At 48.0% G+C, this 12,119-nt stretch overlaps 1 protein-coding gene across 7 annotated transcripts in view; it reads right to left on the bottom strand.

The window, feature by feature from the left end:
• Positions 1 to 12,119, bottom strand: part of UXS1 (UDP-glucuronate decarboxylase 1) — a 142,072-nt gene that overhangs the window by 50,796 nt on the left and 79,157 nt on the right. For all 7 annotated transcript variants that reach the window (XM_054728075.1, XM_008153419.3, XM_008153420.3 and 4 more), the window contains one exon: positions 5,902 to 5,962. Coding sequence is in view for 3 of the 7 variants with exons in the window: in XM_008153419.3 (XP_008151641.1) it covers positions 5,902 to 5,962 (61 nt within the window). In the remaining 4 variants the exon portion in view is untranslated. The remainder of the gene's footprint in view (positions 1 to 5,901; positions 5,963 to 12,119) is intronic.

The raw sequence follows: 12,119 nt of genomic DNA, 5'->3' as shown, positions 1-12,119 counted from the left end.
CCATGTGGACACAGGATCGCCACCACAAGATGGCCAGCAGGAGAGGGCAGTTGGGAGGCACCTGGCCTGCAAGGGACGGCAGTTGAGAGGGACCAAGCCTGCAAGGGAGGGCAGTTGGAGGTGATCAACCCTGCAGGAGAGGGCAGTTAGGGGTAACCAGGCTGGCAGAGGAGGGAAGTTGGGGGCAAACAGGCTGGCAGGTGAGTGGTTAGGGGGTGATCAGGCTGGCAGGCAGAAGCAGTTAGGGGCAATCAGGAAGGCAGGCAGGCAAGCAGTTGGGAGCCAGCAGTCCTGGATTGTGAGAGGCAGGCAGAAGCGGTTAGGGGCAATCAGGAAGGCAGGCAGGCAAGCAGTTGGGAGCCAGCAGTCCTGGATTGTGAGAGGCAGGCAGAAGCGGTTAGGGGCAATCAGGAAGGCAGGCAGGCAAGCAGTTGGGAGCCAGTAGTCCTGGATTGTGAGAGGGATGTCCGACTGCCCGTTTACGCCCGATCCCTGGGATTGGGCCTAAACGGGCAGTCGGACATCTCTTGAGGGGTCCCAGATTGGAGAGGGTACAGGCTGGGCTGAGGGACACCCCCCCTCCGTGCACGAATTTCGTGCACCGGGCCTCTAGTGATATATAAGTCCACAGTCTTAACTCCATGTTCTCCCCACTACCTGTCCATCTGTACAATTTGTGTTTTAGCTTTAGCATTCCTATAGTCTGCTGTATAGATTTGAACAGAGAATTTTAAAAATAAAATAACTAAAATAACTCTGAAAAAATAACTAAACTTCAAATTGGTTCACCACTAGGTGAGAATTCATTTTACTTTACCTTTATTTGATTGTATTTCTCATGTTTTCCACAGTTTTTAAATGAGAAAAATTATACCTTTTTAAAGGAAATGTAACCTCCTCTACTGTAACTATATCTATGTGCAACTGTTGTTAAATAAGATGTTCTGTGCCATGCTAACTCTATCTCAGAAATGCAGGCCGTGTATTAAATTATACATGATCACCTCCAACACTTCCCTAGTTTTAGGAAGAACATAAAGCTGCTGGAAGCACCTTAGTGTTGTTTAAAATGGACTTGAACTGTTTTTCTTGAAACAATGCCTTTCTATCTAAAATACTAAAAGATTTATGTAACATAGCTGGATGGTTATAATGGCTTTCCTAATGAACTTCAGCCCATTAAGCAAGCACTTAAAATAGAAACAAAGCTAGTGGAAGCGTACCACTTAGGAAGCTCGCTCAGGAAGACTGATCACCAAGCCCAGGCGTACCCCTGAATAACAAGGAGCTAATCTAATTGCCAGGAGACAGTGGGAAGAAGAGATGTAGACCTCTTATAGAGCTTGGCATGGCTCTGCAGTCTAGGAGCTCATCTGTCTGTGCTTGTAGTTCTTGCTCTTGCGGGAATCAACTGGCAACTAAAGTGATCTAGTTCAAGGTCAGCATTCAAAGCCATGCTGCTTGGTAAACCAGCAAAAACTTTTCAAAACAAAACCCTGTCTTTGTTCTGAGGCTTCAACAATTACTGACAAGGCTTTTAAATTTCACCACAGTATGCCAGACTCGGGCACCAAAGTGACTTAACCTATGAGGTGGCAGATGAATGAAAAACACTGAGTCCACTTATTGTGGTTATGTGTAGAGTGAAATAAATCCAGTAATTCTCAGCATTGCCAGGCAGAGCATCCCACATGGAAATAGTAATAATAACCCTTGAAGACTGTGCAGGATCATAAATTACTGCAGAGCACCATACTTTCTGATCACGGTGACACAAAAAGAATAGAATTATCTTTCCTCTGCAGCTGAAGACGCTGATACAGTCCTTAATTCAAACTTAAATGCATAAACATTTTTGATGTGATAATGGGTGTACAAGTAGAATAGATTTTAGATCTGCTCAGGGTGAGATTTATGTAAGCCATCTAAAGGCAAGAGACCTTCTGTAACTATTTATGTGGGGAAAACAGATTTAATATTGACTCAGGAGTGTGACTTTGGTGTTTGGGGTACATACTCCTACAATCTAGACGATGGGTGTACTAACCCTTTATATATCAAGGTCACAGATAAGACATTTTTCCAGAATGGTAGTGTGAGGTGCTCTGTAGACCTGTTCCCCAGCAAAACAACCATAACTAGTGAAAATTAATTAAAAACAAACAAACCAGCCCTAGCTGGTTTGGCTCATGGATAGAGCATCGGCCTGCAGACTGAAGGGTCCCAGGTTCGATTCCGGTCAAGGGCACATGCCTGAGTTGCGGACTCCATCCCCAGTGTGGGGTGTGCAGAAGGCAGCCAATCAATGATTCTCTCGCAACAATGATGTTTCTATCTCTCTCTCCCTCTCCCTTCCTCTCTGAAATATATATATATGACACACAAACAAACAAACCACCTGGTCAGGTGGCTCATTTGGTTGGAGCACTATCCCATGCACCAAAAGGTCGTGGGTTTGAGTCCCAGTCAAGGTACTTACCTAGCTGTGGGTTTATTCTCTGGTTGGGGAACATAGGAGAGGCGACCAACCAATCAATGTTTCTCTCTCACATTGATTTTTCTTTCTCCCCCCCGCTTCCTTTCTCTAACAAAGTCAATAAACATATACTCAGATAAGGATTTGAAAAAAACAACAACAACCATGTAAAGTCTCTAGAAATTGTCACAAGAGTATACAACAAGTGAAGAAACATTTATGCAAGAAAATGTATTAAAATTCAGTAAGAGTCTGTGACACTTATGCCATGGCTCGCTCCCCCCTTCAAGCTTCCACACCCACAGTTCACAGTGGGAGAGTGGCGGGCATGGCCAAAATAAATGGAGCTCCCAGTCAAAAGATGGACTCTCACTAGGAAGGCAGCCTCCAGCACCTCTCATCCCCTCCAGCTGCGAGCCAGAGGCTAAATTCCTGGCAAGCGAGCCAGGTGGCAAAGAGCCCCCTTCCTCCACCCAGGTCCCACTCACAGGGCACAGCTCCACCCCATGCTCAGCAGGCTGTGACCAATGAGACTGGTCACCTTGTCCCTGTTTGCTCAAAAGATGGACTCTCACTAGGAAGGCAGCCTCCAGCACCTCTCATCCCCTCCAGCTGCGAGCCGAGGCTAAATTCCTGGCAAGCGAGCCAGGTGGCAAAGAGCCCCCTTCCTCCACCCAGGTCCCACTCACAGGGCACAGCTCCACCCCATGCTCAGCAGGCTGTGACCAATGAGACTGGTCACCTTGTCCCTGTTTGCTCATAGGTGGAGAGTCCTAGCTGAGAGGCCAGTTGAGAAGATGGGGCCTCTGCACCTGCCCAGCTCCCAGCCTGTAAAGAGCAGTGTTATTCCCTCCCAGCTCCAGAGCAGTGGCTGAGGTCTCCCCAAGGACAGGGGCAGTCAATACACATAGAGAGCTCCAGAGCTGCCCCCCAAAATCAACTCTATGTGAAAGAGAGTATAGGGAAGTTCAAGCATAAGGGTGCTCTCAAAACAGTGGAGATGGGGTGTAAGCAATACAAAGGAGGCTGGTAGCTCTATGAGGACAAGCTAAACCACAAGCCAGAAAGTTCAATAGGAAGATCCAGAGGAAGAGACATCTAAGAGCCCTCCTGGGGTCAGAGCAAACCTCAAAACTGGCCTCAAAAATCCACCTCTGCAAAGGGGCCAGATTTAATGGACCAGACGAGGAGAAATTTATAACCCAAAGCATTGCTGAAAGAACAATTCACTCAACTGGCATTTACTGGGTCCTAACAATTGGTGTGACACCACACAAGGCAGATGGCTTAACAGCGACATCAGGGAACAAGATGGTCAGTACTAGTAAGAACTCTGCTAGAACCACTGCCATCCAGGGTGAGTGTGTCCATGCCCAAGTCTGTGCTCCCTAAGGGGCATCCACGGAGCTTCACAATTCAGGGGACACAGATGTCACTAAAACAGACCAGCCAAGTCACTAAACAAACACAGAACCAAACAAAAATAAAACTAGTCTCCCGGGGAGAGGAGAACAGTATCCAGACTTGCTACAGTATACTACATAAAATGTCCAATTTTATACAAAAGTATGCAATCTGCAAAGAAACAGGAATACATGACCTGTACAGAAAAACACAGCCAACAAGCACTGCCTGTGTAAGGACCAGATGATGAATTTAACAAAGTTCCTCAAAACAACCATCACAAATACTAGAGGCCGGATGCACAAAATTCGTGCACTGGGGAAGCGGGGGGAGTCCCTCAGCCCAGCCTGCCCCTTCTCACAGTCCGGGAGCCCTCAGGGGATGTCCTACTGACGGCTTTCTGGCCTCCCTCTGCCAGAGGCGACTGGCTGATCAGGGAAAGGCATCGCCCCCATCACCCCCTTGCTGCTGCTGCCTCTGGCTCCAGGCGATCAGGGGAAGGTGACGCCCCATCACACCTCTGCTGCTGCCACTGCCAGCCGCGAGGCTGCCTGAGCCTTGGCCTTCGCAGCCACTGCGGCTTGCCTGAGCCTCGCCCGGCACTCATTGCTTGAGCCTTGGGCCCTCGCAGCGGCAGCAGCCATCGGCGGCTTGCCTGAGCCCCAGGCCGGCCTTGGGCAAGTGGCAGCCGCCATCGCGTCCCGAACGCTGCAAGTCCCCGCCCACTCTCGCCTGCTGTGCACGCAGCCTGATGATAGGTCGTTATGGTGAGAGCGTCACGATCAATTTGCATATTACCCTATTATTAGATAGACTAGAGGCCCGTTGCACAAAGATTCGTGCAAGAATAGGCCTTCCTTCCCCTGGCTTTGCTCCCGGCCGCCCGGAAGCCTGCAAGTCCTCGCCCTCGGCAGCCCGGGAGCCTGCAAGTCCTCACTCCCGGCGGAGCTCCACTCCTGTAGCTCCCTCCACCTCCCGCCCTCCCCCTCATAGTAGGCGTCCAGCCCTGCCTAGTCACTTCACGCCTGCGTATGCAAACTGACCCGCCATCTTTGTTGGGTTAATTTGCATACTCACTCCTGATTGGCTGATTGGCTTCGTGGAGGTATGGTCAATTTGTATATTTCTATTTTATTAGTGTAGATGCTTGAAGAGCCCTGGCTGGTATTGCTCAGTGGTCATAGCGCCAACCCTCGCACTGAAGGGTCTCGGGCCTCAATTCCCCAGTCAAGGACATGTACCTGGGTTTGGGTTCGCTCCCAGCTCCCTGGTCAGGGCACATGCAGGCGGCAACCAGTCAATATATCTCTCTCACATCGATGTTTCTCTCTCTCTCTCTCCCCTTAATGTGGTCTGTGAACCAGAAAAGTTTTCAAAAACCATTGCTCTAGAAAAGTTTGACATTTCCTCAAAATGTAATACACCCAGCAATTCCACTCATAGGTACATACTGAAAAGAACTGAAAACCTATGTCCTCACCAATACTTGCATACATTATGTTCAAAGAAGCATTATTCAAAGTAGAAACCCCAAATGCCATCAACTGATAAATAAATAAGCAAAAAGTGGTACATTCATACAGTGGGATATTGTTCAGGAATGAAGTACTGATTCATGCTACAGCACAGATGAACCTTGGAAAAATTATTCTAAGTTTAAGAATTAGATACTAAGGACCACATATTCCATCATTTTGTTCATATGAAATGTCCAAATCAGGAAAAGCCATAAAGACAGGAAGTAATTTTAGTGGTTGCCAGGAGTTTGGGGGGGAGAAGGGGAGAGAAGAAGTATGGAAAATGACTGCTAATGAGCATGGAGAAATTTCTTTTTGGCATGATGAAAATATTCTAGAATTAGAGCACATGGTGCTGTTTACAGCTTTGTGAATATACTCTGTGTATGGTAAACCACTGAACTGTATTTCTATAAGGGTGAATTTTATGGTGTATGAATTAAAACTCGATTTAGAAAGCAAATTCCTTAATATTACAAATATTAATCAGATATGCAAACTTACCAAAATTCTTTTACGATCCTTTTCAGATAAAAATTTTACTGGTGGGTATTTCTGGGTGAAGCTGTATAATACAAAGAGATTAAAGAAGAAAAAGTCAAACATCTCACATGAGTATTTTCTCTGCCTATCATCAAAGCAAAGGCCAGATTTTAGAACTGTTACTATTTTTGTTCTTCTCTTGCTACTCCAAGTAGTGGGGCAGGAACCAAGCAATCAGTGGCTAATTTGAATTCAAGAAATAGCTAATCTGCTCCTAGTTTCAAATCAAGTGAAGGGTATGCCTTGCGATTCTATTCTTAGAAGGAAAAATTGAAGAATGTGTAGACTACCAGCAGCCAAAACTAAACCCTAAAGAAGGAAGGTGGCAGCATTGTCACAATGCTGTATCAGGCCTGGAAGGAAGAAAGTAGCTGCATAAAGTAGACCCAATGTAGGAGAGGAGCCCCGGGGGAGTGAAAAAAAAGACCTCAAAGCTGATTTTCCTGATCTAGGAAGGTTCACAATTCCAGCACCCCCTTCCCAACTCGTGCCCCTGGGCAAAACTACTAGGCATCAGCACTTTCTGTCTCTCACAGTCTCTTTGGAACCTACTCGGTCTCCTCTTTCAGCTAGAGGGCTGGTGCATGGAATGTGTGCACGGAGGGGTGCCGCTCAGCCCAGCCTGCACCCTCTCCAATCTGGGACCTCTTGAGGGATGTCCGACCACCCGTTTAGGCCCGATCCCACTGGGACATCCCTCTCACAATCCAGGACTGCTGGCTCCCAACTGCCTTCCCTTGCAGTCCTGATCCCCCACCAACTGCCCTCCCTTGCAGGCCTGGGTCCCCCCCAACTGTCCTCCCTTGCAGGCATTGTCTTCCCCCCCCCCAAATGCCCTCCCCTGCAGGCCTAGGTCCCCCCCCAACTGTCCTCCACTGCAGGCCTGGTTCCCTGCCAATTGCCCTCCCCTGCAGTCCTGGTGCCCCCCAACAGCCCTCTCCTGCTGACCTGGTCTCCCCCAACTGCCCTCCTCTGTTGGCCCAGTCACCCCTAACTGCCCTCCCCTGCAGGCCTGGTCCCCTCCAACTGTCTTACCCTGCTGGCCTAGTCCCTCCAACTGTCCTCCCCTGCAGGCCTGGCCTCCCTCCAACTGCCCTCCCCTGCAATCCTGGTCTCCCCCAACTGCCCTCCCCTACCAACCTGGTCCCCCCCAACTGCCCTCCTCTGCCAGCCTGGTCACCCATAACTGCCTTCCCTGCTTGCCTGATCACCCACAACTGCCCTCTCCTGCAGGCCTGGTCCCGCCCAACTGCCCTCCCCTGCAGGCCTGGTCCCCTCCAACTGCCCTCCCCTGCAGGCCTTGTCCCACCCAACTGCCCTCCTCTGCTGGCCTGGTCACCCCTAACTTCCCACCACTGCCCTCCCCTGCAAAGCCATCTTGTGGTGGCCATCTTGTGTCTACATGGGGGAAGCCATCTTTGACCACATGGGGGCAGCCATCTTGTGTCTTGGTGTGATGGTCAATTTGCATATTACTCTTTTATTAGATAGGCTGCCTCTTGCCCCAGGTAATGTGAGGCATGGGTACTGACCCACACTGATATTTCAGGAGCAGGATAGCATAAATCATATATCAGATGTCAAATGAGAGTAGCTAAGTACAAATTTGAAATACCTTTCTTAAAAAAGGCCTTTCTTTTTGTTGGCTGTGGCCTTCCACAATTTATGAGAAGCACCTGGTAATTAAACCCCAAGGTTGTTAGCTCCTCTGATTTAAACAGCTCCTCTGTTCAAACTACAAGACAAGATAAGCTACTCTCAAGGTTACGTTCTTGCATACCCCCTTTTTACAACTAAGGGATAATTCTTACCAAGCAGTCTCTAGTTAATAGAAAGTTCCCTTCCTCCCTCCCCTTCGAACAAGCTCTTTTTGAACTTGTCATAACTTTTGCTCTAAGCATGTTTTATAGGCTCAGGGGGGGAAATAGGGCATCTGCCTGGACTATCTCCTGAAAGACAAAGAAACTCAACTTTACCCAAAATCCTCCTCCCTTCCTTGTCACTTAACAACAATCAAGGATTAAAAGAGGAAGCCACTCTTTTGTTTCTTGGCCTGTGTTGATTAGCAATACTTGGGCCTTTCCCTTCATGGAAAGTATAATAAACTTCCTCTCTGCATCTCTTCTTTTAGTTGTGAATTCTTTCATAGTCCTCACCACCAGCCAAACCCTAACAAAATTATTTTTAAAAATTCCAAGAAATAGGCTTTGATGTTACTATCTTAATTGGAGAGTTGCTGGGCCAGGGGCACTGTCTTCATGCCCTCCACATCTCAACTGGGATACCGAATGCATCAATGGTTGCGGAAGAGAACAGAATATGACAGGTCGTTGGAAAGAGGCCTTGAAGCAAGTGTTCCTCACTGAAAGAACCATTAAGTTGGAAGGTGGAGCAGAGGGCTTTCCTTTACAATCCAGATAATTCTCCTATTAGGAGCTCCCAGATTCTCAAAAGGTCAGTTCCCCCTTGAGACTACAAAAACAGAGGCAGGCCGGTGGGAAGGTGTGAGGGAATGGGTGAGAAACTCAGTCTTCCCCCGGTTAGTTCTGTGCATCTCAGCACTTCCTGCTCTAACAGGCAGGCGCCATCTTTTTCCTTTCTTATTTTTTAATTACAGTGGACGTACAATACTATCTTAGTTTCAGGTGTACAACATAGCAGTTGGATATTTATATACGCCATGACGTGATCACCACAATAGGAGAGCAGTTGTCTTTAGCACACCCCGCCATAGTGAGTGCGCTGCTGTGTGGACCAGGGCAAGCTCCACCTGCAGCCAGAGGAATCATGATGGAAGGCGGGGGAGCCAACAGCCGCCTTCGCTGGGAAGTGACACTTTCTGTCACTGCAAATACTTCCTCAGTCACACAAGTGTAGGACAGCAAAGTAAACCTCAGCAATGCTTGTGTGCAACCCTCACACCTGCCACAATTCCCCTTGTCTTCTCATGTCCTCCACTCCAGACCCAATCCCGAGTTACAAATCCCACCAACAGAATGAAGTATGAATTAAATAATAAACATTTTCTTACATCCCCAAATTAATTCTTTAGTAACTACTTTATGCCATTTCAGACTCCAACCTTATAATTTAATGAGATAGCTAGTAAAGAAGTTTTTCTTAGAGTTTAAAGTATCATTATTTGCTATCTACTCAAAGAACATTTAACAATATTGAAAGGAATTTTAGAGACAGAAAGGCAGTTTTAGGGAAAAGGGGGGTCCCTGGGAGAGGAATGCATGAGTGATGGGAAGGAGATAGCTAGCTCCAAGACGCCAGAATGCTTATCTCACTTTTGCAGAGGATGGAGAAATGTTACAAGAGGAAGCATACATTCAGAGAGGATAGAGGAATGCTGCAAGGTAAGGGGGAGAGGAAAGGGGCACCACAGGGGCTCTGGGCTTTGAAACTGATACTCTGCATAAGAATGACCAATTAAGAAAGCACAAGGGTCACATATTAATGAAGGGTCCAACGAGAAAGGTTCGTGAAGAGACAGAGTTGCAGCCTTCGTCAACCCGGAGACAAAGAGGCTCAAAAAGATGGATGCTTTTTTCCCCCATAAGAGAGAGTGAGCAAGTTTTTCCCATTTGGGGACCCCTCCCCTGAACCCTGCCCAAGCAAAGTTTGTATATGCTTCCAATAAACTGCCACATTTTTTACTAAAGAAGCATTTTAGTCTGCGAATTTATTCTTCAAACTTTGTAGGGCAAGAACCCACAAGGGGGAGAGATTCTGCACCCCAAAGCCCCCATATCAATATGAAGGTGGAATTTTTAAGGTGGCATGTAGTCAAAGTAAGGAAGAGAAAAAGCCCACATTAGCCATGTACTCGTACTTCTGGAAAAGCACTGTCCCATTTCTTTCCCTGAAAAAATCAATCATGACCTTTCAAAAGTATTTCTTGGGGGCTACTTTACTCAAAGTAACAAGCACACCAAGACAACATTATTTCCAGATACATTCTTACCCGCGAGTGCCGAGACCGTGGCCTGACCATTCCTAGAACAGAGCCAGGAAAAATACAACCAGACCGAGCTCCACTGGTTTCCACCACTAAGTCAGGTTCGCGCTTGACTTTCTAACCAAAACATTGACTCAGGCTCATCTGTCACCTGACTTACGCACCAACCTGAAGAACAGAACCATTTTAGCATAACCAGTACGGCAGAGCCAACAGGCAAATTCTTAACCTTTGCACCTATTTTATTTTATTTTATTTTATTTTATTTTATTTTTTAACTCATACCACTTTTGCTTTATTGCTAAGCACTTCGGGTAGATACGGACTGTTAGGTTAAGCCACAAAATGGCATCCGCCTGTCTAGGTTACATCTTTGAATGAAAAGATCATTTGATTCTCACAGGTTTACTCCAGCCTTACTTACCACCAGGTCCCTGAACTGACTGATGTTGATTTACATTCAAGGTCTCCAACCAGGCCATCGATGGCACTGTAGGGAGCCGTAGGTCCGGAGGTTCGGGCTTCCCTGCCGGAACTGGGGAGGGGAGTGTGAAAGGAACATGCTACAATGCCGAGGACCATGATGGCGCTCAGGCCCCGGCTGGCCCGGGGCTACGCCGGCCTACGGGTTTGGGCGACCCCCGCAGCTTCGCAGCTTCACTCGGTGCTCAGTTCCTCTCCAAGCGTAGCACACAGAGCTGACTCTTTTCAGCCTCGAAGTTTATCCCGAAAGCCTTTGCACCTATTTTAAAGGTAATTCTGACTGCCCAAGAAGCATAAGTTACTGGTAAATTCCTTAAGATTATACTTGTGCTTCTCCTTCCAGTTTGAAAAGCGAAAAGAGAGGCCATTCAAGAAGTCTGCGTAGGAAGATCTGAATTTACCTCCTCCTCCCAGCTACACATGGAACACGACAAACTACAGCTACACATGGAACAATTTGCTCTGAAAGCTAGCTGAGCAGCTCCTTCAGGACAAGGAGAAAAGGGCCACATCAAGTCGGGTAGCAGAAGCAGAATACTAGGTCTCGCTAAAAAACCCACCCAGGCGTAGTGACCCATGGCCAGGAGAGAGCTCACAAATACAGAGCTTCTCCCTGAGGAGTGTGGGTTTGTGCCCCACATCAAGCACCCCAACCCTTGGACTCTGCCTGGGAGACATGAGCCCCCAAAACATTTGGCTTTGAAACACAACAGGGTTTGCGTCCAGGAGAGCCATAGGGATGCAACAGACATTCACTCTTAAAGGGCTTGTGCGGCCCAAGTTGGTTTGGCTCAGTGGATAGAGCATCAGCCGCAGACCGAAGGGTCCCGGGTTCAATTCCAGTCAAGGGCACCTGGGTTGCAGGATCAATTCCAGGCCCTGGTTGAGGCTCGTGCAGGAGACAATTAGGGCTCTCTCTGGGAAGAAAAGGCACTGGCAAGAGGCATATTTGCATTCTCCCTCTACCTTTATAGTGTTGGTGGGCACCATTTTTGCACTCTGCCTCTAACCTGCTAACGCCAGTCGGCATACCTGGCACCTGCACCACTCCTATAGCCCCAAGAAAGTTAAGTGGCCCACATAGCCCACACAAGGGACATCCCCAGGCACCTGGCTCTTGTGACCAGGATCAATTGTTTCTGGGCCCCATGGATCTGAAACAATTAGAGACAGTTCTTGGCAAACTATGACACTCCCCCTCCCCCAAAGCACAGATAGCAGACTGAAACACCCCAAGTCTTCCTTTGAAAAAGGGCTATTTACTCATCCTCAGCTTCAGCCTGAGTGGCAGGCTTTCGGTGGAAGACTCATCCCGGGGCTAAGGAAGGGTTCCTCACAGAACATGGGCCGGGGAAGCCATCTTTGCGCTCCCTCCTGGACTAGCTACAGCTTGCCAGGACCTCCCAGAAAAGAGCTCAAACACTTGTCTGAGCCCTGCATTTTTGCAACTATTGCCAAGGAGAATGCCCATAACTCACGTGGGTCTGTAAGTCGGCAGGTGCCACTGCAGTCCCACAGGACTATGTAGGTTTGCTGCTACCTGAGGGTCTAGACTCCAATCATCCTAAAGGCAGGTGCTGACTGAGATCCCACTCTCTGGAACACCACAGGTCTTGGCACCCATTAAACGAGCCCCGACAAAGAATAAACCAGGATGCTTAGACAACCACCAGGTTCAAGAGACAACCAAGTGTCAGGGAAAGGCTAAACAGTAAGGTTCATCTCCTGCCTG

This window comes from Eptesicus fuscus, chromosome 16, assembly GCF_027574615.1.
Source record: "Eptesicus fuscus isolate TK198812 chromosome 16, DD_ASM_mEF_20220401, whole genome shotgun sequence".
Classification (NCBI taxonomy): Eukaryota; Metazoa; Chordata; class Mammalia; order Chiroptera; family Vespertilionidae; genus Eptesicus; species Eptesicus fuscus.
Note: the sequence above shows the minus strand (reverse complement) of the source record. Positions and strands in the feature narration are given on the sequence as shown.